At 34.1% G+C, this 24,721-nt stretch overlaps 1 protein-coding gene across 1 annotated transcript in view; it reads right to left on the bottom strand.

Annotated features, from left to right (window-relative positions):
* The window catches only part of LOC106873036 (filamin-B), a 164,815-nt gene that overhangs the window by 50,828 nt on the left and 89,266 nt on the right, over positions 1 to 24,721 (bottom strand). The window contains exons 19-33 of the mRNA XM_052974705.1: positions 23,601 to 23,684; positions 22,418 to 22,555; positions 21,136 to 21,309; positions 20,311 to 20,457; positions 9,979 to 10,062; positions 8,821 to 8,958; positions 8,075 to 8,251; positions 7,478 to 7,624; positions 6,172 to 6,255; positions 4,768 to 4,905; positions 3,901 to 4,074; positions 2,776 to 2,919; positions 2,278 to 2,499; positions 1,274 to 1,447; positions 269 to 427 (exon numbers count right to left, since the gene is read on the bottom strand). Coding sequence (XP_052830665.1) covers positions 269 to 427; positions 1,274 to 1,447; positions 2,278 to 2,499; positions 2,776 to 2,919; positions 3,901 to 4,074; positions 4,768 to 4,905; positions 6,172 to 6,255; positions 7,478 to 7,624; positions 8,075 to 8,251; positions 8,821 to 8,958; positions 9,979 to 10,062; positions 20,311 to 20,457; positions 21,136 to 21,309; positions 22,418 to 22,555; positions 23,601 to 23,684 — 2,184 coding nt within the window. The remainder of the gene's footprint in view (positions 1 to 268; positions 428 to 1,273; positions 1,448 to 2,277; positions 2,500 to 2,775; positions 2,920 to 3,900; positions 4,075 to 4,767; positions 4,906 to 6,171; positions 6,256 to 7,477; positions 7,625 to 8,074; positions 8,252 to 8,820; positions 8,959 to 9,978; positions 10,063 to 20,310; positions 20,458 to 21,135; positions 21,310 to 22,417; positions 22,556 to 23,600; positions 23,685 to 24,721) is intronic.

Below are 24,721 nucleotides of genomic sequence, written 5' to 3' on the forward strand. Positions count from 1 at the left end.
CACATGCACATATCTAGAACAAAAAAATTTTTATATTCCTGAAAGTACACAAGCTCCTATTGATGGACCATTTCTAGACTGTTGAAAATAAAATAAGATATATAAAAATATAGATAAAATAATAAAATGGACAAAAAGAATAAAGACCCAGAAAAAAATATGGAAAAAATAAACCAATAAAAATAATAATGAAATTGTGCAGCCATCTCCAGCAATCCAAGCAAAGCGTGGTAATTTTTTTTTTTTTTGTGCAATGGTCAGTGTCAACCTCGAATTAATATCTGTAAAAGGCTCATGTCGATTTTCTCTCCATTCAGTTCTATAAGGAACCAGTTGAGGTCCATGGCATTTATCATTCGAATTCCACGGAAATTTATAGTGATGAAGGTTGGCATTTCGTCTTCAACCATTACAATGACTGGACAACCTGAAAGAGATAAAGAAATAGTTATCTTGGAATTTCATTATCAGCTGGGGGTGGCCATGTAATTTCACTACAATGAGACACCTGTTCCTGTCCTTCAATCATACTTTAACCTCTCAACGCCTGGTATAAGCCATTGCTCCTCAATACTACAACCCCCACCCCACCACCTCAATCAAAGAATCTTATTTTGGAAGCTACTTGCTGACCTCACTAGTGCTGGTGACACATAAAAGCACCCAGTCTGTAAAGTGGTTGGCATTAAGAAAGGCAATCCAGCCATAGAAACCTTGCTGACATTTGAGTCCAACACAGTCATGTGATTAAGAAGCTTGCTTCCTAGCCATGTGGTTTCGGGTTCTATCTCAATGCCTGGTACTTTGGGCAAGTGCCTTCTACTGTAACCCTAGGCTGACTGATGCCACATGAGTGAATTTGGTAGTGAATTTGGTAGTGAATTTAGGTTGAAGCCTGTTTTATATCATCATCATCATCATCCTTAAATGTCCATTTTCCAAGCTGTTATAGGTTGGACAGTTTAACCAGAGCTGACAAGTAGGAGAGCTGCACCAGGTTCTAGTCTGATTTGGCATGGTTTCTATGGCTGGATACCCTTCCTAGCACCAACCACTTTATAGTGTGTCCTGGGTGCTTTTAATGTGGCACTGGCACAAATATGTGTGCGTGTGTGTGTCTGTTTGTACCCACCAATGCTGTTTTACTCCATGTCTTTGAAAAACCGTTGCCTTATGTTGCAAAGGGCAAACCCTTCCATTACCTTCCAAACATTACACCATCTCCCATCGACCCAATATGTGATACCAAATATAGAAAATTTAAATAATTTACCTGGAATTTTTTCATTATTGAATTGAACATCAACTTCATATTGTCCTGAGTCTTCTGGCACAAACGAGAAACGGTAATTATTGTTTGGAAGATTTTCTCTTTTAGTGAGAAGTGTTCGTCCATAATGAGTGACAGCTGTTTCCAAGTTTCCATCACCAGCTCCCGAAGCATCCACTGCGATGGAAACAGAAGTGAATGAAGAATACAGCATAAATAGACAAAGTAACAAGAACAACAACAATAATAATAGTCCTTTCTACTATAGGCACAAGGACTGAAATTTGGGGGTGGGGATCGTCAATTATATTGACCCCAGTACATGAAAGGCAAAGTCGACCTCGGTAGAATTTGAACTCAGAACATAGGGATGGACGAAATGCTGCTAAGCATTTTGCCAGGCATGCTAATGATTCTGCCAGCTCACCACCTTAATAATAATAATAATAATAATAATCATCCTTTCTAGTATAGGCACAAGGCTTGAAATTTGTAGGGAGGGGACCAGTCGATTACATTGACCTCAGTGCGTAACTGGTACTCAATTTATTGACCCCAAAAAGATGAAAGGCAAAGTCGACCTCGGTGGAATTTGAACTCAGAACGTAGTGACAGATGAGATACTGCTAAGTATTTCACCTGGTGTGTTAACGATTCTGCCAGCTCGCTGCCTTAATAATAATAATAATAATAATAATAATAATAATAATAATAATTCTTTCTACTATTGGCACAAGGACTGAAATTGTTGAGGGAGAGATTAGCCAATTAAAATGACCCTATTGTTGTAACTGGTACTTATTTCATTGATCCCTCGTAAAGATGAAAGACAAAGTTGGCCTTGATGGAATTTGAACCCAAAATGTTAAGAGCCAGAAGCAAAGTTGCTAAGACTTTTGTCTGACATCCTTAAAATTCTACCAGTTCACTGCCTGTCCTCTGATTAAATAACAATAATAATAATAATAAAAGAAAAGGAAAACAGAAAGACTGACTCTTAGACTGACCTGTGTAGTAAATCTCTCTCTGGACCTTGCCGTTCCGGTCAACATCAGTGATGCGTACAAGGTTAGGATCAAATACATGGCAATAAAAAGGACTTCCTGAAATGGGGGTTCCTGCAATCAATGCTTCAATTGTATAAGTACCAACTTCTCGAGGGGTAAAGTCAATATGACAGACACTGCCTCGTTGCACCTTGCTGAATGGCAATTGTGTTCTTGTTGGGCCTGAAAAACATTATTAAAATAAATTCGATTTCAAATTTTGGCACAAGACCAGTGGATGAAGATTAGTCAATAATATTGCCTCCAGTACTTGAATGGTACTTTAATCTATCATGGACGGAAGGCAAAGTTGACCTCGGTGGAATTTGACACTTGGAACATAAAGAACTGCTGCGAAGCATTTTGTGCCGCATGTCACCAATTCTGCCAGCTTAATGCTTCCAATGCACAAAAATAATAAAAATATTTAAAAAAAACTATTTGAATGAATTTATTTACTTGTAATTGTAACATCGAGGTCTTCTTGTCCACCATTGGTGTTAACGTCAAAACCTGTTGATCGAAACACTTGAGCTGTTTTCAAACCTTCACCACTTGCAGATACGCTGCTGGAATCCAAGACATCCGTACGAAGAGGAGAACCTGTTGAAGAAAATATAAAGCATTGGTTTTGAAGAAGGCAACATTGCAGTTACATAAAATCTTAAGTATTTTATTGATTATGTAATCTGTATGTGTGCCTATCTATCTACACACACACACGCATTCATATATATATATATACCGGAGTAAGCACATGAAATGTGCAACAAGGTGGAAAAAAGAGTACTCAAATACCAGAGGTAGAGTAATATGCTTTATTTAAAAGCAGCAGAAATATAGCAAAAGACTGTTACTCTGAGTTTCATGTTCCCATTCATTGGACAGTTTTGTTAAAAATGGGAAAGGAATAACAATGCAATTAAAAGTGATATAAAATTTAAAACACATGGATCCGTTTGATTGGTCGTTTCAAATAACGGTCATGGATGCGTAATGAACAAAACAAATGAATTTAATATATATATACACATACACACACACACACACACACACACACACACACACACACGAGGGAGAGAGCTTCATAACTAAATGAAATGTAATGTGGTCTGAAGCATTTTTATAACTTGTTCACATATTCTGTTATTTTTTCATTCTTTGTTTTAATCATTGGACTGTCAGCTGGAAAGTAACACTTCAACACCATTATGACCATTTTCTTCTTTTTGTTTTTGTTACTAACTTTCTGTGGTCTGGAAAAAGTCCATGCAAAGTCAATTACTAACAGTTCATTTTCATCTGTTTTATGACAGATGTTCTTTGGCTATTTAGGCAGCGTCTAATTTCATGCAACCATTGGTATCCTGTCTCTGGTCCATTCTGAGCATACGCCTGTATATATGTAAATATATATATATATATATCTGATCTGCCAGCATTTTATTTCAATGGCCACCCTTTTGCAACGAGTTTGTGACAGATCCTCATCTGACATTTTGTTTGTTTTGTTTGGCCAGTATAGTACATGTAAATAAACAGTCCCTCAATGTAATATAACAAGTGAAAAAAGAAACTGCTTACCTGGTAAAGGGTACCCATTAAACAACAGTGTGACCATGTGGGTAGATGCTTCACGGGGGGTGAAGGTTACCTCATATTTGCCTGCCCCTAAATCTTGGACATTACTGCGCACCAAAGTCCCTTTGCATTTGACCTCAGCTTCTAAGTGACCATCACCCGAAGGAGATGTATCAACTGAAATAGAAATTTATTGTTATCACCATTATTATTATTATCATCATTATTATTATTATTATCATCATCATTACTAATATTGTTATTTTCAAGTTCTCCTTTGAGAGTTTCATGCAAATTTCTACTGCATCACCTGGTACAACTCCGTGTTCCTGAGGTGTATGCAACATTGTGTTCATGTTTTTTGTGAAGACTGGAGGAGTGTAGTCTCTTCCTGTTGGTGTTCTGGCTCAGTTTGTTTTGTCATTAGGTTTAGTTTCTCTTTTTCTTGTAATATTAGTGTTTGTTGTGTTGTATGTCATATGAATAATGTGGGTTGTTTTATTTTTCTGCACTGATAAAATTTTCGCTGGTAATGTAACATGCTAATTATATGCAAATCAGTTCTCACAACCTCCTTCTATCGGCCAGCAACAATAAAATGTGTGTACTATATCATATGAAATGCGGACAATTCTGAAACGTACCCTACTATTAAAAACAAGTTAATTGGTTTCAAGTGCACATGCGTGGAACCTCACGTACCCAGTTACCATGCAGTAATGGGTTAAAAACACAGGATGTTATAAAGACAAGATTAATTGATCTCCAAATTTTAATCATTATTAAATCAGTATCCTATAAGCAGTTGTTCCTTATCTCAATCCTAGATTGATTGATAACATGGTTGTGTATCAGTAGAAGGATACTTACCAAGAATGGTTATACTTCTGTTCAAATAGGCTCTGGAAGATCCTTTCACGATTGATAAATTGGCATCAAAGACATTGCAATAGAAAGGGCTACCTTTTATCTCAACATCATCGTAGCATACTGTGATTGTGTGTTTACCTGAAAGAAATGTTAATATGTGTTATGTATACACCCTTAAAAAATTAATTATAATGTTAAACGAAGTATCTGTCTGTCTGTCTGTGGTAAAGACCCCTTTCGGTCATGAATGACCATGGGATTGCACCTACAAAGTTACCCTCTGAGGCACAAGTCCGGGCAAAGTTGCTGGTGGAAGACCAGCAGTCGCCCATGCATACCAGTCCCCACTCTCCTTTCCACCGAAGTTATCAAAGGGAAAAGCAAAGACTGATACAGCTTGGCACCAGTGAGGTCACAACCCATTCCTACAGCTGAATCAACTGGACCTACGTGAAATAAAGTTCCTTGCTCAAGAAAACAACACAACACAGCCTAGTCTGGGGATCGAACTCACTACCTCATGATTGGGATCCTGATGCTCTAACTACTGAGCCATGCACCTTCACACAAACATGTGCCACTGTCAAGGCTATCTGCCACAAGTGAAAATCCAAGCATTAAATACTGTGTCATAAAAGTGGAATGGTTTCTGCTATTATTTAAAATCATGTCAGCCATTACAGAATGAATTACAGGCATTTATGTTGATTTTCTTTTAGGCCCTAAATCCAATTTATGATGAAAGGCCACTTCAGTGGGGAACATCTTAGACTTTCTGGTGATATCTCAGACCTGCAATATTTTACTGTATCCTTCCTTTTCTGCCAGTTGTAGGTAGACAGGCAAAATGATTTTAGCCAAAGTGCTTGACAGCTCTGTATTCAAAGGAAAAGGTTAACCCTAACAGGTTTTGAATTCAGAATATTAAAGAGCTAAACCAAATACCATAAGACAATCTCTCTGATGCTCTACCAATTTCATCAATCTGCTTAAATACCACAAGTCACATTGTTCAATGCTCTACCAATTCTTTTTGTCCATTACACTTTAGTACAGATAGTTAACCCTTTTGTTACAAACCTGCCAAAGACCATCCTTGGGTCCATGATACAAACTTCCTGTTTCAAACTGATCTAAATTAAAAACCTTTCATCAAAATTCCATTTTCAGAAATGAAGTTATTTTACCAAATTCTTCATTATTTTCAAAATCAATTAAAGCAAAGCAATACAGCTTAACAGATATGTGCTAAAAATAATGGGTCAGTACTGACAAAGTTATTTTCCTAAATTCTTCATTACTGTCAAAATTAAGTAAAACAGAGGCAGCGTATTTCAACAGAAATATGGTAAGAAACGAGTTAAGTTCACAGACAATCTAATCCTGCCAAGTGTTCAGACTTACCTATTTCTGTTGGAGTAAAATCCACTCGGTAAACTGAAGTGGGGCTACCGGATACTCTGGCTGGGACTTGTTTACCACTTGGTCCTGGAAAATAAGGTACAGAGACACAGATTGTTTTAAAAAAGAGTAATTAATAAAAAAGGGTAAAAACAAGAAAAAGAAAAAAGAAAGAAGAAATCAATACAATAAATTGAAAATCATTAAATTCCAGTTGGGTTAATCTCTTCAAATAATATTGATTTTTGAGGCAGGCACAAAACCAGAAATTTTCAGATAAGGTGGTTGAAGTTTAGTTGTCACTCTTGGTACCTTGTACCATGTTTTTGCTAATTGTTTAAGGAACTTGTGATGTGTCTGAGAGTAGATATAAACACATTATTGGCCCTTCAATTCTTGACTCTATGGAACATCAGGGCCATAACAGGAGGGGGAGAGAGAAAGTATTTGTTTTTAGCTGAGTAGACTAATGCAACATGAAATGAAGTACCTTGCTCAAGGACATAATGAACTGCCCAGTCCAGGAACTGAACTCATGATATTATGATTGTGAATGCAGCGCTCTAAACTTATGGCTATTCACCTTGATGACAATAGAGATGAGGATACAGTTTTATATTTAAGCAGTGAGGAATTATTTACATTTGATGGATATATGCCCATGGGCATATGGCGTAGTGGTTAAGAGCACGGGCTACTAACCCCAAGATTCCAAGATTGATTCCAGGCAGTGACTGAATAATAATAATAATAATAATAATAATAATAATAATAGTAGTAACATCGAAAAATACCTTAGGAATGAGAACCCAGGTTTGAAATTTCCTCAAGACACCTGATGAAGGCTGGAGGATATATCAGCCGAAACGTTGTGTTAACAACAAACAAATTGAGGACAAATATCCATCAAATGTAAATAATGTAAATAATGTAAAGATGATGATGATAACTTCAACATTGAAGATGATGATGGTGATCATGATGACAATTATGATGGTAATAAGGTTATTGTCAATGACAATTCCAGTCGTGAAGAAGATATTTTTGATGATGGTGTTGATGATGATGGTGCTGATGAAGATGAGAAAGATGATGATGACAATAATGATGACAATGATGGTGACGATGTCAAGTGAGATGATGATGATGAAGATGACAGTGAGGAAAATGATAATGATGACGATGATTTGTTTCATTAAATCACTTCCTAAACTCAGTGACATCCAAGAAAAATTTATTAAAACAAATACCAATAAATAAATAATTAAAAACAAAACAAAAAAGAAAGCAACAATCCTACAATAGTTACCTGTAATGCTGACAGTAACATCTCCTTCCCCGGCACCTTTAGGATCGATCTTAAAACTGGAAAGGGTATTGGCTGATGCCAACTCGAGGGCTTGTCCAGAAACATGGATACGGTCACTGTTTAGGATCCTGACTGGGAAAGGACTTCCTGTGAAAACACAATATATCGGAAATACAGGATGTTCAAAAAGTATCTCAGCAGTGAATGTTTTTCATCATGCGGAAATCAGCCAAGAAAGTGCTCACATGGCAGTAAAAAATTGAAAATGAAGGACGACACTTTCAACACATCTTATAAAGTTTTTTAAAGTCTTGTAAAGTCTAATATATTCTTTTTGTAGTCTTTTACCATCTTATAAATATTTATATTTTGCAATATTTACTGCGGAGAGACTTTTTGAACACCCTGTATATATATTTGAAGGAGAGATGAAAATATTCACACTACATTATTATCATTGTGTGTGTGTGTGTGTGTGTGTATCTAGTTTTACACAAAAACCAAAGAACACTAACAGATTCTCTTCCCTCCCCCCCACCTCTCTTTCTCAGAAACAACAAAAATATACATGATTCTTGATTTCAAGCGAATTCTTACCTGGAACTGAATCTCCATTGAATTTGATATGGACCAAATGTTTGGACGGTTCTTGTGGTGTAAAAGATATTCTGAAGCAAGAATCTTTTGTTTCTTGCTTAAAATAGTTTGGTACAGTTTCTCCATTTACTGACACAAAAATTTCCACATTACCAATTCCTGCTTTACTGGCATCCACTAGTAATAATAATAATAATGGTTTTGTAAATGAACAATCTGGTTTGTTTATTTTAATGACTTACCAATGTATACAGTAAGTTTCTTTGCCCTAGGTGTTGGGATGACAATCAACAAAAAATGGAAACAAAATTAAAAGAGGATAATGATGATAATAATAATTATGATGATGATGGTGGTGGTTTAAAATTGGTGCAAGGCCAACTATTTTAGTGGGAGATGGTTAGCAGATTCCATTGACCTAATTCTTAACTGGTGCTTTATTTTATTGATTCTGGTAGGATGAAAAACAAAGCTGACTCTGGTGAGAGAAGAAATACTGTTAAGCATTTTGTCTGATGTGGTAACCATTCTGTCATAGAACATATAGTAATAGGCTTTAAAAAAAACCCAAAAAGCATGCTGAGATTCGTTCATTTGATTAAACACTTCAAGGTGGTGCTCCAGCATGGCCACTGTCCAGTGACTTATGTAAAAGAATTACAATGAAAATTCAAATATAAAAACTATCAAAAGAAAGAAATAAAAAAAAAATGTCAAAAAAGTAATTTTTTTGAAAGTCAACTTACGCATAAATTCTACTGGTTTGCCAAGATTTCCTTTTGTTGCAGGATTCACCGTAACCATACCAGCATCATACGCTTTGGCAGTGAAAGGACTGTTTTTTATGGGGCTACTTGCATAAGCAACTTGTATTTTGTGGTCCCCTATAAGTAAGAGAAATGATAAAAAGGTGAAATGTCAAAAAATAGGAAAAAAGACCCTATTAAATTTGTCAATATAAATTGAGTTAATAGAGAAGAAAGGGACAGATTTAGTAAAGTGATGGATAAGAAGTATAGCTGTATTTAGTTAATGTCTAATTAATTTAGTTAATTGTCTAGATAATACCATACGTGCCAGACCCTTTGATAGCACTGTCTTACCTGTGCTCTTATAAGCAGGTGAGATGTGGGTTACTACGAAGAGGATAGAATACTGATTGGAACTTTGACACAAAGGGCCACGGAAAGATCCATGCTAGCAATATCATTAAGGGAGCATATTTGAAATGAGAAATTCAAGAATGAAGTGGAATGAACGATGTGATTGCAGATTAGTGAAAGCACAAGTTTTGCTGGGTTGGATATGTTGCAAAGTTCCCAGACAACAAATGGAACTATGCAGTTGTTGGGCAGTATCCAAGAGATTGCAAAAGGTCTCTTAGAAGGCCCCCACGATGCTGGGAAGACGATTTAGTTAAGCAATTTGGATCAAGACAGAATTAGAAGCACATTGTGACTAGCAGTGTATTACAGCATCTGATGGTCTGGTCAATACTGTGATTTGATGTCATATAAGATATGCTTTTCCCCCCTCATAAAAATGTCTTGAAAAATCCACCCCAGACCCTATATATTAATTGGATTTCTCATAAGCTAATTTTGTCCCTGATGCTCATTTTTTACCCACTGAATATGCAAAGCTGAAATTGGAGTGGGTCTAATTAGCCCAAAAGTCTTTTATGCCATCAAATACAGTAAGTCCCTTTGTATTTAGGGTTCAAATTCTGCTGATGGCAACCTACTTTTTATTATTTCATGGTAAAAAACGAAAGTAGTGGGGTTGATTTGTTCAACTAAATCCTTCAAGGTGGTGCCCCAGTGTAGCCAAGAGAGTTGTGGGTTAAAGAAGGGTGGGAGACAGAAGAGCATCTGTGAAAATGACAAGGTTTAAAAAGGACATACCAACAACTACGGGAGTCCATTCTGCTTGATAAATGTGATCACCCTTGTTCTTCAGTTTCACTGGCAGTTCTTTCCCATCAGGAGCTGTAAAAACAGAACAGAAAAATCAGAAATTCTCCAGAAACAACCATTCAAATTATTTTAAATAATAACTTCATAATAATAAAACGGTACAATTATTATTATAATTATTATTATTATTTAAAGTGGTGAGTGAGCAGAATCATTAGCATGCCGGGCAAAATGCTTAGCAGTATTTCATCTGATGCAGGTAGTAACCCGCCACCCACATGAATCCTATTAGGAATGAGATCAAACCTGAGCCAAACCAAAATCATAAGAATAATTCTTTCTACTACTATAGATGTAGGGCTTGGAGTTTTTTTGGTGGGAAGGGGCCACTTGATTACAGTAACTCCAATGCTGAACTAGTATTAATTATATTGACCCTGAAAGAATGAGAAAACAAAGTGAATCTTATTGGTATTTGAACTCAGAATGTAAACACAAACAATGTCACTGAGTATTTTGTCTGGTGTGTTAACAATTCTGCCAGCTCACTGCCATAATAATAATAATAATAATAATAATAATAACTATAATCTTTTCTATTAAGGGCACAAAGTCTCAAATTTGTGGGTTGAGTTCTAGTTGATTGTATTGACCCTAGTGTTTTACTGGTACTTAATTTATTGACCCCGGCGGAATAATAATAATAACAATAAACAGATAATGGTAATTATAATTTAGGAACCAAAACAATCTAATTACAAATTAGGAAAACAATAAGTTAAAGATATAAATAATAACAACAGCGGAAACAACATTAATAACAATAATATTAAAAATAGCAATAACAACAAAAACAACATACATACATACATATATATATATATATATATATAATTGATATGAAAGTAAATCAAAATTAATTAGATGTAATTAATCATAATTAAAGGAGGGTGGTGGTGGATGGTAGTATTGATAGAGAGCTAAATAAAATAAGTCATTTTGATTTTCAGCTAATGTTACGGGACAGTCTGAGTTCAAATCTAACCAGTCTAACTTTGAATTTCATTTTTCCATGGCAGTGGGTTATGGTAGTAAGGTTTCAATAAAGTAACTACCAGTCAACTGTAAGGGGAAGATCTTTATTGATTGTGCCCTTCATCCATGTTTCTGACTGTGTGTCAGTATTGGAAATTTGATTGTGAATACACAAATTGCTGTTTTATTTTGTCTTCAAAAGAACAAATTCTTCCTTCAGACGATATCCAGAAGTGAAATCCAATAGTAATTAACAATCAAATCTGATGGAATATATTTAGAATGGTGCTAATTATTTTTCACTGGTAATCAAAACTGGGCTGCAAACTTAGCTTTCAAAGAATTTCTTTCTAATTCATAATAAAACTGCTACTGTAAGGTCCAGTCCTTGTTGTGATGTTTTGGCTTGTGTGCCTCAATAACCCCAAGAGCTATACCAGTAGAACACAAGCCCCGTGTTGGAGAGATCAAAGGGTAGAAACCAAATTAATGTGGATTATCTCTTTTACCCAGAGATAAAAATGGGTTTGTTTAGGGTTAACATCCCTTCCTAGACAAAAAGGCAAAGTTACAGAAGCAACGCTGGCATTTCAAAACCAACAAGACCTGGGTAGGGAAGGCTTTCCCTTGGGGAAACATGACAGGGCGCAGCAAAATCAAAAAGGAATCTGTAAGGGCAGGGATATCCAATTGGAGAGGGGCAAAAAGATGGCCCAGGGTTGAGAACAGTGGAGAGCAATCATTGATGGCCTATGCTCTGCTTGGAGTAAAGGGCTTAAGTAAATATAATTAAACTAAGTATAATTACAGTATTTGTTTACATTGTCTCTTGAACAATATGTCTGTGATTAAGCAACAAAAATCGATAACTAATTAATAATTAGTGTAATAATTAATTAATGGTTTCTGACTTAACCGCACAGACAAATATCTTAATAGTGGTGGTAGTGGTGGTGGTAGTGGTGGTGGTGGTGGGGGAATAGTCGATTAAACAAAGATCGCTAATTGACTGGTATTTATTTTAAAAAGCACCCACAACACTCTCGGAGTGGTTGGCATTAGGAAGGGCATCCAGATCAGATTAGAGCCTGGTCCAGCTGCTGGCTCTCCAGACCTCAGTCAAACCGTCCAACCCATGCCAGCACATGGAAAACGGACGTTAAACGATGATGATGAGACTTCCAAAAGGATGAAAGACCAAGTTGAACTAGTCAGGATTTGAACTCTCGACCAAGTTGAACTAGTCAGGATTTGAACTCTGTCATTATAAACCTATGTAACTAAATATCACAAACCATATTTCTTGGATGCTTTACCAATTCTACCAGTCCACCACTCACATACTGTAATAATTAATAGTTAACTATAATAATTTTAAAGAATTTAATTATGAAATCGTAATGTTTATAATGATTGATTTTAAACTATGACATTTACAATTAAAATTTAAACAATTATGTATTTAATAATATCATATTGCATTTAATAATATAATATTTTAGTTAAGATAGATTATACATTTATAATAACTATACATGTTAAAAGACATATATTGTGTTCATATAAGTTGCATATATTACTATTAAGTTCATTGATACAAATGTAATAAGTTTTAATACTGAAAACTGATATTAAAATATAATATACAAGATAAAATTATTTGAGACATCTCTCATTTGTAAGGTCTTCCTTCATATTCTGTCATTAAAAAAGGTTTGGGGGTTATTTTTTTTTCTCCCTCTGTAGATAAAACAACATGCACCAAATATGTAATGTTTTCCAATACGCACTGAAATGAAATGGTATGTGCCACACACTAAATATGCAATGCTGTACAGCATGCAAAGACACAAAATTATACAGCATGCATCAAAGATGAAATGTTATGAAGCATGCACCAAAGATGCACTATTATGAAGTATGCACCAAAGATGCCATGTAATTTCAGCATGCACCAAAGATGCCATGTTATGCAACATGAAAAGATGCAATGTTATTCAGTATGTGCCAAAGATGCAATGTTATGCAGTATGCGCCAAAGATGCAATGTTATGCAGTATGCGCCAAAGATGCAATGTTATGCAGTATGCGCCAAAGGTGCAATATTATGCAGTATGCGCCAAAGATGCGATATTGTGCAGTATGCGCTAAAGGTGCAATGTTATACAACATGCACAAAAATACAATGTTATGCAACATGAAAAGATGCAGTGTTATGCAACATGCACCAAAAATGTTATGTCATGCAGCATGATGCAATTTTATACAGCATGGAACCAAAATGTGACGTTATGTTCTATGTACCAAAGAAGCAATGTTATGCAGCATGTGCTAAATTTTGACTGAGACATGCACCGAAGATGCAAGAGTGTGACACGCACCGAATTTTGACAATATTTCTATTTCAAATGTATTGACAGCATCAATTTTGCTGATTCCAATGGGACCAAGAATTATGATATACCAATTTTGTGGTTCCAACTGCCCACCTCAACAACTTAGAGGTTGTGAGCATCTTGAACATGGTCAGGTCCTTTGTTTATAGGGTCAGGAAATCTTCTGGTGGAGTTTATGTAATCAGTTGATAAAACAAAGAAACATTCTCAATAGTTAAGTGATACCCCCAGTAGGATCAATGAGGGCCATAGCTAAGCACCTCAAGGTAGCAGAGCCCACCACCGGATGTATGGTGCACGAGAACGTCAGTTACATAGTCATGTCATGAGGAAAGGGCAGTTTGTATCTGGAAAGAGTTGAGAGAACCATGGGGGCTATGTGACCCTCAATCTCATGTAACATTCCGACCCTTAATTTGAACCCCTCTCAGCTGCTGCATCTGGGACAGTGTCAGAGGATAGGTAGAAGTTTTACAGCTGGATGCCCTTTCTGTCACCAAACCTCATCTATTTTCAAGCAAATTAATATTATTCCATGACCAGACAGGTTTTCATGGAAGAGAAGAAACAGACGACAGTGTCACTTGTTTACAACTATCACAGGTCAAAATTAGGAAAAACACATGCACACACATATTTTAATAGGTTTATTCCAATTTCTGTCAACTCAAAAGATTTTGGTCAGTCTGGACTTATAGTAGAAAGGCATTACCCAAGATGCCATGCAGTGGGATTGGACCCCAAACCAAACAAACTTCTTAACTACACAGCCATTCAATTTTAATTAAATAATGGCATATCACCAAAGACTGGACCTTTAATGTATTTCTACCATATTTCTGGAAATGATATTAGAATTTCTTTAAATTTAGGTTTAGAAACAAAGTGTTTATATTTTACGCAAGAATATGAGAAGAAGCATAGCAAATGAGAAATGTCAAATGCAAATAAGGGATGCCACAATAATGAAATAGTATAACAATTGTATTATATATTAAAATACTAAAACAGTACAATAAAATACATGTATTTAAGTAGCAGACAATTCAATACAAAAGGCAATAACTACAAAAATGATGATGATGATAAAAGACCATACAAAAACAAAAATAACACTAACAGTAAATACCTGTGGTAGCTGAACAGAACACACACACACACACACACACGTATTTACTTGTATATTAATCACACTATTTTATATCTGATTTTAATTGGAAAATCTGGGTGTGGTTTATACACATGTAAATACAATGCATACATACATTTATGTCTAAGAATCTCTAATTCAGAAAATCAGGCAATAGAATTGGTATTTTAATATTCATATTATACAGTATTACAGACTTGTTTCAGCTGATTTTACCAACCAGTTTTGCTCAGCTGAAATGAATCTATAATACTGTATTGCACATATATATATATATATATATATATATATATATGTATGTATATATAGAATCAGATATAACTGTTTAATACAGAACATCAAAATAATTTTATAAAAAAACATAAACAAGAAAATTTACTATAACAAAGCAGATGACACAATCTTAACTACATTGACAATAAAGCTATAAGCAAGCACAGTCCCACATGAAACAAACAAACAAACATTAACAAAAATCAATAATAATATCAATATAATATTAATATTAAAGCCATTAAGGACACATATAAAAAGTGGTTTATTTGTTTAGCAAAACTGATGAAGGGGAAAATCTGATTCTATAAAGATTTTCCCTTTGTTTTTGTATTTCATTTGTGTTATGTAACATGTATTAATAAATTTGATGTGTTATTGCAATATATGTATGAATGTTATTTAGAACATGTGTAGCACGTGTGAAAATGTTTTGTTATGTGTTATGATGGTCGCCAATATTGAAAAGCGAATCAGTTGAAATAAATTCGCGCAATGGTCTGTCGAAATGATTGTAAAGTTGATTTTTTCTGTAAAGCTACTTATAATTAAAATAAAGCATTTTTTTTTTCTAGATATCATCCAACATTTCATGATGTAATATAAAATAAAATGACATATATATATATATAGAGAGAGAGAGAGAGGAAGAAGGAGAAGAAGAAGAAGGAAGAAGAAGAGGAAGAAGGAGAGGAAGAAGAAACAAAAACAAGAAACTCAAAACAACTCTTTTACTTGTTTCCATCAATGGACCTTGGTCGTTCTGGGGCACTACCTTGAAGGGCTTAGTCAAGCAAATTGGCCCCAGTACTTATTCCATTGGTCTCTTTTGCTAAAACCACCAAATTACGTAGATGTAAACAAACCAACACTGGTTGTCACTCATTGGAGGGAGGACAAACAAAGACACACATTATGATAACAGTGTTGTTTGCAAACAGTAAAATTAATTCTAACAATATTAAAAAATACAAAAAGTAGGAATGTTTTTATATTGTTTTTGTTATTAAACAATATTATGACTAACGAGATATCAAAGAATTTGATAAAGTTCTATTTTACAGAGAAATTTCAATAAATTATCTTGTATTTCTTGGAACCATGTGAAACTATATCATATAAAATGCTGTTATAATGATTAAAAATATATCAAACAATGTTATGCTTGTTAAATTTATATCAAACAATATTGCATTTGATGAAATTATATTGAACAATATGATGATATTTGTTGAAATTATGTCAAGCAATGTGATGTTATACTTAGATAAATTTCGGCCAGCATATATCAAACAGTGTTATGTGTTTGTTGAAAGTATACAAAAAAAGTTATGTCTGTTGAAATTATGTCACACAGTGTTATGTTTGTTGAAATCATATAAGACAATATCACTATGCCTCTTAAAATGATTAGAATTACACAAAGAAAACAATTGTATTGGAATAGCATCAAACAAAATTACAGTTGGTGAAATTTTATGAAAAAACATTATTACATGTTGAAACTATTATACAATTTTATAGTTGTTATTTAATCATATAAATCACCATTAGAGATTTGTTGAAATTACATCAAACTTATGTATTGAAATTATATAAAGCAAATTATGTTATATATCAAAACTATGACACACAGTATGAATTATAATAACTGTATTATTAACACTAACACGTAAAAGAAATTATATCTTACAGTTACTAAAAATATCAAACAATGTTATGAATACTGGATGTTATAATCAAACAATATAATATGTTGAATGTTATATCAAGCAGTATTTGGTGAAAGTTATATCAAAAATTATCTGTTGAAAGTTATATCAAACAATATTACATGTTAAATCTTTTGAAATAGCATGAAATAATGTAATGTTTAATGAACCACTAAACATAAAACTAGATGAAACAGTCATTTGACTGGGAAATATGAAAGAAGAAGGAGATATTTTGGTTCATGCAGGAAGAAAAGTAACAGATGGGGTGAAAGTAGTTTAGCTGGTAAGGAATTAGTGTGGATATAAGGAATTGAAATGGTTTGGTAGATAAGATAATGGACTAGTATTAATTGGGGCAGGAGTTCAAATCTATTCCAAGCAGTTTATTCTCTCTGAGGCAAGGTTCTATATTTTTACTGACTATCAAGATTCATAAGGTTAGTGATTATTATTATTATTGGTTTTAGTGGCTCAAAATATAAAAGAAGCAGATCTTGTCTTTCTTTAGATGCCAGTCTTTTGCAATTGATATATCCTTCTCCAAAATGGAATTAAGCTTACTAATACAATTTTACAATGCAGCATGTAACTGTTGCTTACAGCAGAAAATTAAAACGATTCTGCTGTATCTACTTGCATCTAGATGGACTGATTCAAAGCAATTTGAATAATCACTACCAGTGACAAGGTTTGAACCACAAAATCTTAGGTTTTCAGTCTAATCTATTATCGTGAGCAGACATACTCTCCCCAGATGAAAATACTAAAGCTCACCTGTGATAAACCAGGGTCCTATCCAAAGGGAGATTTATGTCTCATCCTCTTAAATCTACAGAAATTAGAGACAAGCATCAGATCCATGGATCCTTGAAATTTGGAAATTCGTATGATTTTTAACTTAGTTGTGCTTATGACTGGTAATGATAGAGCTACTTCATTTTTATAAGGTAGCCAAAGGAGAAGGGAAAAAAATTCCCCTGACTGTTGCAGGCCTTTCCAGTTACACACGATTCAGTGAAATACCAACCGGTACTTGGTGTGTCATTAAACTCTCAACATCCCAGTCTACTTTCCAATTGCATCTACAACTGAGTAAAGTTCAACATTTTAAGCAGCAGGAACACTGTATAACAGCTGAGTGTTTTGATAACTTGCAGTTCTGAGTCCAGTTTTTTCCTGAGATTGAAAAATTCAGAGCTGTCCCAACAAACTAATATGGATTCATAATTATGCTGTCATTCTAACATTCACCTTTGATCTATTGCTGTACATAAGTCACACATCTTCATTAATACCTAAACTTCATTACTTTATATCACTCTGTATTGAATTTTGAAGTAGTGGTTACCTGTATTAACTAACTCTTGGACATTAAAAGTTATCCTCATTTCATACCTTGATTATTATTATTATTATTATTATTATTATTATTATTGTTACATTCTGAGTTCAAGTTCTGCCTAAATAATTCACAAATGAAGAAAATTTAAATACTATGTATTATTTTAACTCCTAAGACACCCGGCAAAGCCAAAAAATATGAAAAAAAAAATTTGGCAGTTAATGGGTTAAGTTGATGTTTAGAACATAAATTGCCAGCTCAAGGCGGCGAGCTAGCAGAAACGTTAGCATACTGGGCGAAATGCCTAGCGGTATTTCGTCTGCCACTAAGTTCTGAGTTCAAATTCCGCCGTGGTCGACTTTGCCTTTCATCCTTTTGGGGTTGATAAATTAAGTACCAGTTACGCACTGGGGTCGATATAATCGACTTAATCCGTTTGCCTGTCCTTGTTTGTCCCCCCTGTGTGTAGCCCCTTGTGGGCAGTAAAGAAATAAGGAACATAAATTGACATGAAATTTTGGCTGAGGGTTTTAATTTAGATTGCTTTAATATAAAGAAATTGCTATTATAGAACCAGGAGTAATCTGAGGTGGATTGGTACTGAAAGGTTTACAGGTGTTTTAGGATAATTATATTAACACTACCTGACTTCTTTCTAACCAAGATCAGTTTTGCTCCCAAGACAAAGATATGATTACTATACCTGGTGTTAGTTCTATTATCAAAATGATAGGCACCACAGAACAAGACAATGGTAAATACCTAACAAGGAAACTGTAGACATGATTGGTTGAAGCCTGTGTTTAGTGTGTGAGCCACATTAATATTCTTGAAAATATTATGTTATTTTGTGTTATGTCCATGATTAAATTTATGATTAATTTTTTAGTAAGAAATCATTATAATTAATAATTATAGAATGAGAGAGAGAGCGAGAGAAATAATGATTATAGGTAATACATGGATTTATTACATATAATATGTAATACACCCCACCATATATATATATATAGATGAGAGAGAAAGAGAGAGGGGAGAGGGAATTGGGAGAGGGGGTACTTTTCAAAGATAGTTTACAGATAAGAAAATACAAGCCTCTTTATTGATCGCCGCTAATGACATGCAATTTTTGCGCTTTGCTTTGCTTGAATTCATGCTGCACACAACATGCACAATATACCAGCACTGTTTGAAAGATGTGCAAAACATCTACATTACACCCATATCATGCACAAATAAAAAAAAATAAAACAGATATAGAAAAAAACACAGAAAATAAAATTAAATGGAAAAATTGAGATCTTTGTAATAAATAAGCAAAATCAATCAAATCTGTATGTTTTATGTATCTTCTTTGTTTCTCAATTCTAAATTCAAATTTCTAATCCTACCAAGATTTAGCAAGAAATGATTATCTCCCATTTACTAACTTGCCACTAGGGTCCACCATATATTTGAAATTAAAATTTAGTTTCCTGGATTATTTATATTCATTGCAAATGTCATTTACAAAATTATTAATTTAAAAAGACAAAAAAATATTGATGTGTTAGAAAATGTTATTCTCAATTGATAATGTGAATTGTAAGTCTTAAAGAATCTATTGAATTTTTTTATTATTATTATTTCATGAAGTGAGTCTGCTGCTCGATTCTTTTCTTCACTGTATGATTGGGTCTCTATCATTTGGAAATTGCACTGTATTTTCAGGCAGAAGTCAATGTAGTATATAGTATAGACATGTAAACATTCAAACTTTGGTACTGTTTTTCTCAACTCTGCTGTATTTCACATGAAATTTTTAGTCTCTCAAAGTTGTTTTGGTGCACTAAGTCACCCTATTTGGTTTTGGCTGTAAAATTTGGTATGAACACCAGAAAATTCAGTATTACAAAATGGATTCATTCATGGAATCAATCAACGCTTTATTGATCACACAATCATGTAATAAACAGCATGAATTATGAGCTACTGATGGAGCCTCATGTGGTTGCCTGAGTAGCTAGAAATAACAACCAAGTCTCCATTATATGATGTTACTATCTGTGAAAGGAATGAAGGATAAACTGGATAATCTAGTCCTAAATATACCATGTGTAAAAAATAAAATATGGATTGGTCATGGCTTGACTGTCTTTAATATAGATCTACTTAATCAAGGCTGACATAAATTAAAATATGTGTATTCTATGCAACTTCTTTATTCCTTAATTTCAAATTCAAACTCATGATCCCACCAACTATTATGAAGATATGATTATCTCCCTTGTATTAATTGTCCTATAGAGGACACCACATGTTTTAAAATATGATTGATTTAACTAAATTTTAAAAAAAAATTATAACTTTCGCCCCAATATACAGCACTGTACTTTAGCAATTATGGCATGCTGTGAATTAAAGTAATACCTGTTATCTCAATGGTAAGGTCAGATAAAGAAGCCCCTTTGGCATCGACAGTGAAGAGAGCAGACTGTTGACAGCAGACCATGCCCAGTCCTTCTCCGCTGGCTGAAATATCTGCTGTGTCCAAGTAATCAATGATATAAGGGCTACCTGAAATGACAGAACAAAGAAATTTAAAAAATTCAATTGGATTCCATTATATTTAATGGCTATATGGCTATATTTAAGCAATGAATCCACAGATGGTTAATGGGTTGCATGTGATGGTGAAGAAGAGGGCAATAACTCCTGAAATGTGGATATACACCCATTAGCTATCTTTCTATCTTCAATTGCATTGTTTACATTAGATGTATTCATATACAAAACATTGTAACCAATTAGTGTTAGCTCTAATTTCTATAAATAGCCCTAAAAGGTGTATGTACTTATATAACAAAGACAATGAATGGGATCTGGTTTTAATTTATGGAATGACAACCCCCCCCCCCAAAAAAAAAACCAACGATAATTTATTTACCAAATTTACTTATTCTTCTTGGGAGTTATTCACCCTGAATTAAATAAGGACAAATCTCAAATACATATTGTTACATAGTATATATATAAATGTTTATTTTATATAGACATACATCATTTACGTACAATCTTTCTCGCTCTCTCTATATGTGTGTGTGTGTGTGTGTGTGTGTATATATATATATATATATGTAATATGATGGCTAAAATGCCTTTGATAATAGGTTTTGTTGTTATGTACTGACCTAGGGTCAAAACAAAAATGACAACAACAAAAACTAGCTATAATAACAGCAATATTTCACTGACCAGGAATGCGATCAGAATTGAACTTGAGATGTACTTGATGCCTTGTAGCCTGCTGTGCAAGGATGGTGACTTCATATCGATTTGGATTCAAATAGTTCACGTGGTAAGGGACCGGTTTCCCTCCGGCAAAGACGTCCACCTGTAAATTACCCTCCCCAGCAGACGCAGTGTCCACTGGAAACAATAACAAAAGATATAAACAAATAAAACAAGATAAAACAAAACTGTTACATTATACATCGTAAAGAATGTTGACGAGTAAATCATCATCATCATCATCATCATCATTTGACGTCTGTTTTCCATGCTGGCATGGGTTGGACACACTTCCTGCAGAAACAGCAATTTTAACATGAATGAATGATGGTAGATTAAAGCAAGAACAACTGACATGACATGTCTGTTATCAAACGCTCATTGAAACCTTCTTTTCAGATGCTGAATGCCATCCCCTCTTCCCATGTTCCTGCCCTCATCCCTTACCACTTCCTCAGAGTTAGTGAAAGCATGTAGCCTAGTGGATAGGTTGTTGTATTTACAATCGCAAGAGCATCAGTTTGATTTCTGGACCAAGCTGTGCATTGTGTTCTTGAGAAAAACACTTCATTTCACATTGGCCCAGTCCACTGAGTTGTAAATAACTAAACCTGTAACGGACTGGTGTCCCATTTGGAGGTGGTGCTGTGATCTCGGTCACTTATATGCCTTGGGAAATGGTATCCTAAATCCAAGGGGGTTGAGGCGTATGAGAGAGGTAGGCATGATATTGTATAGATAAATATATATCAATGAAATTCCAACAGTCGAATTTTTACATTTTATATATTTTTTTTTACTACTTTACACTATTACATATTATGTCAAAACCAGTACTTTCATGCTTTCTGCAATCTTCAGGTTTATACAATAGCAGTATTAACTAACAGTTATGATTCACAATTGATAGCTGTCATAAAAACACATACACACACACTTTTCACTTCAAAAACATCCCATCCATGATGTTAATATTTAAAACAATGCTGGTGTCACACATAAAGCACCTGTGTTGGTGCCATATAAAAAGCACCTGTAAAGTCTAGTCTGTGAAGTGGCTGGCATTAGGAAGGGCATCCAGCATGGAAACCATGCCAAAATAGACAATGGGATTTGGTGCAGCTCTCTGGCTTGCTAACTCCTGTCAAACCATTCTATCCATGCCAGCATGGAAAACGGACATTGAACGATGACGATTGGATTAATTAATAGAATAATAACAATGCTGAAGAATTATAATACAAACCTGTAAATTTACAGGGTACACCAACAATTCCTTGAGGAATTTCAGAGACTTTTACAAGACTTGCATCATAGCACTTCACTTGGAATGGACTGTTTTTGATAGGGTTGCCACCGTATGTGACACTGACTTCATGTTCCCCTGTGGGTTTGGTAAATTAGAAGAAAAAAAGTTAAAAACATATCAGTAAATTAATCATAATCTCAAATAAGGTTTAATAAATGTATCTTAATTTAATTATTTCATGTTGTATGTGTATGTGTATGTGCATATGTGTACGTGTGTGTATATGTGTGTGAGCGTGTATGAGTGTGAGTGCATGTGTGAATGTGTGTGTCCTTCCCTTTTAGAGAAACATCCCTTCTGATAATTGTTCTACAACAAATTACAGATACACCCTTGTCCCTTTCACTATCAGAAATGTTGTGAATCAGTGATTGGATCATTAGAAACCTGCATTTAATGAGGCCATTGGTCACCAATTACAATATTAAAAAAATGTAAATGAAGAGTCATTACCAAAATACATTAAGTACCATTTGCTTCTATGCTGAAATTAAGTCTCCAGCTTATTTTACGTTTTAAGCCTACTAGGATTCTGGCTATGTTTATATATATATATATATATATATATATATATATAGTAAGCAAAGAATGGAAGTATTGGTGTCACAAATATTCTTTGGTTACAACTGTTTCAACAACATATGGATAATAAATCATTTAACAAGTTGGAAAACATGAATATGAGCAATGTAACATTGTAACATTGAATATATAATAAAAGACCAATTGCTCATATTCATGTTTTCCAACTTGTTGTATGGTTTATTATCCATATGTTGTTGAAACAGTTGTAACAAAGGAATATATGTGACATCAATACCTCCATTCTTTGATTGTTATTTTATAATCTGTGACTGAGATTTTCAGGTTTGTGTGAAACCCATTGTTCATTTCTATACATTCTGTCAGCCAGTATTCAAATGAGTGCTGACTGAAGTAATCTTCTAGATTCTTGGATCCTCTGTCATTTGCATTATGTGTGTGTGTGTGTGTGTGTGTGTGTGTGTGTGTGTGTGTGTGTGTGTGTGTGTGTGTGTGTGTGTGTGTGTGTGTGTGTGTGTGTGTGTGTGTGTGTGTGTGTGTGTGTGTGTGTGGTGTTTTAAAGAATTATTCAACGTACCAACTTCTGTTGGAGTATACTCAACTTGGAATCCAAGTTGAGGTGATCCTGTTAATTGGGATGGTATATTTCTACCAGATGGTGCTGAAAGGATTGGTTTGAAAAAATTCAAGTTGAGAAGGCGAAAATGAAAAGTAATCAGATAAATTACAAATTAATTTTAATTAAGTTCATTGATAAAATAAACACAAGCAAAAATAATTTATAAAAGCAAACAAAAATCGAAAGATATTTTTTGTTCTCTTTTGATATTTTAAAATAAAATGAAATTAAGAATTTTCCTTAGATTTCTGATTGCATAGAACATGCATTTTATGTTTTATGCAAGTAAAAGGTCCCTTTGAGTACAATAATTTCAATCACCATGTCATCACATGATCAAATAGTACATAATACTAGATCAGCTATGAACCAACGAGAAACCCTTTATGTGGTCATCTGAGCAGCTCAGAATAGCAGCCAAATCTCTAAGGGGTTTTTAATCACCAAATTATTTTCGTATAAGATTAAATATATATCTTTTCATTAAAATTATTTAATTCATATTAATTCAAACTAATATAGAAACCAAGGGTTTTAATATATAAGACTAAATATATATTTTGTATTATAATTATTTAATTCATACCATCTATGATATATTATATAATTTGTCTAATGAATTTATTGCCAGGTGATTAATTACATATATTTAATTAGATTCAATGGATGTCAAAGAAGGCATATGTGGTTCTGACAGCCCTAAACGATGATGAGACACAACTCGGTTGAATACATGATGTCTATGATCACTCCTGGAGTTTTTAGCACCCACGAAACAAAGTTAAATATATTCTTTAACTGATGATTATTAAGTCAACCTCGAAAGGATGAATGGCAAAGTGGAGCTAAGTGAGATGTGAACTTGGAATATAAAAGATGCTATTAAATACCTCATGGTATTAAGTTAGCATTCTATTGATCCATCCATTGATCACCCACCTACCCAAACAATCCTACGTACAACCAACCATCCTTATATAGAATTAACTAATGTTCTACTGTGTTCGAGATGGGAATTATGCTTTATGTTTTATATATACATATACATATATATATATATATATATACATATATATATA

The sequence above is a fragment of the Octopus bimaculoides genome, chromosome 19, assembly GCF_001194135.2.
Source record: "Octopus bimaculoides isolate UCB-OBI-ISO-001 chromosome 19, ASM119413v2, whole genome shotgun sequence".
NCBI lineage: Eukaryota > Metazoa > Mollusca > Cephalopoda > Octopoda > Octopodidae > Octopus > Octopus bimaculoides.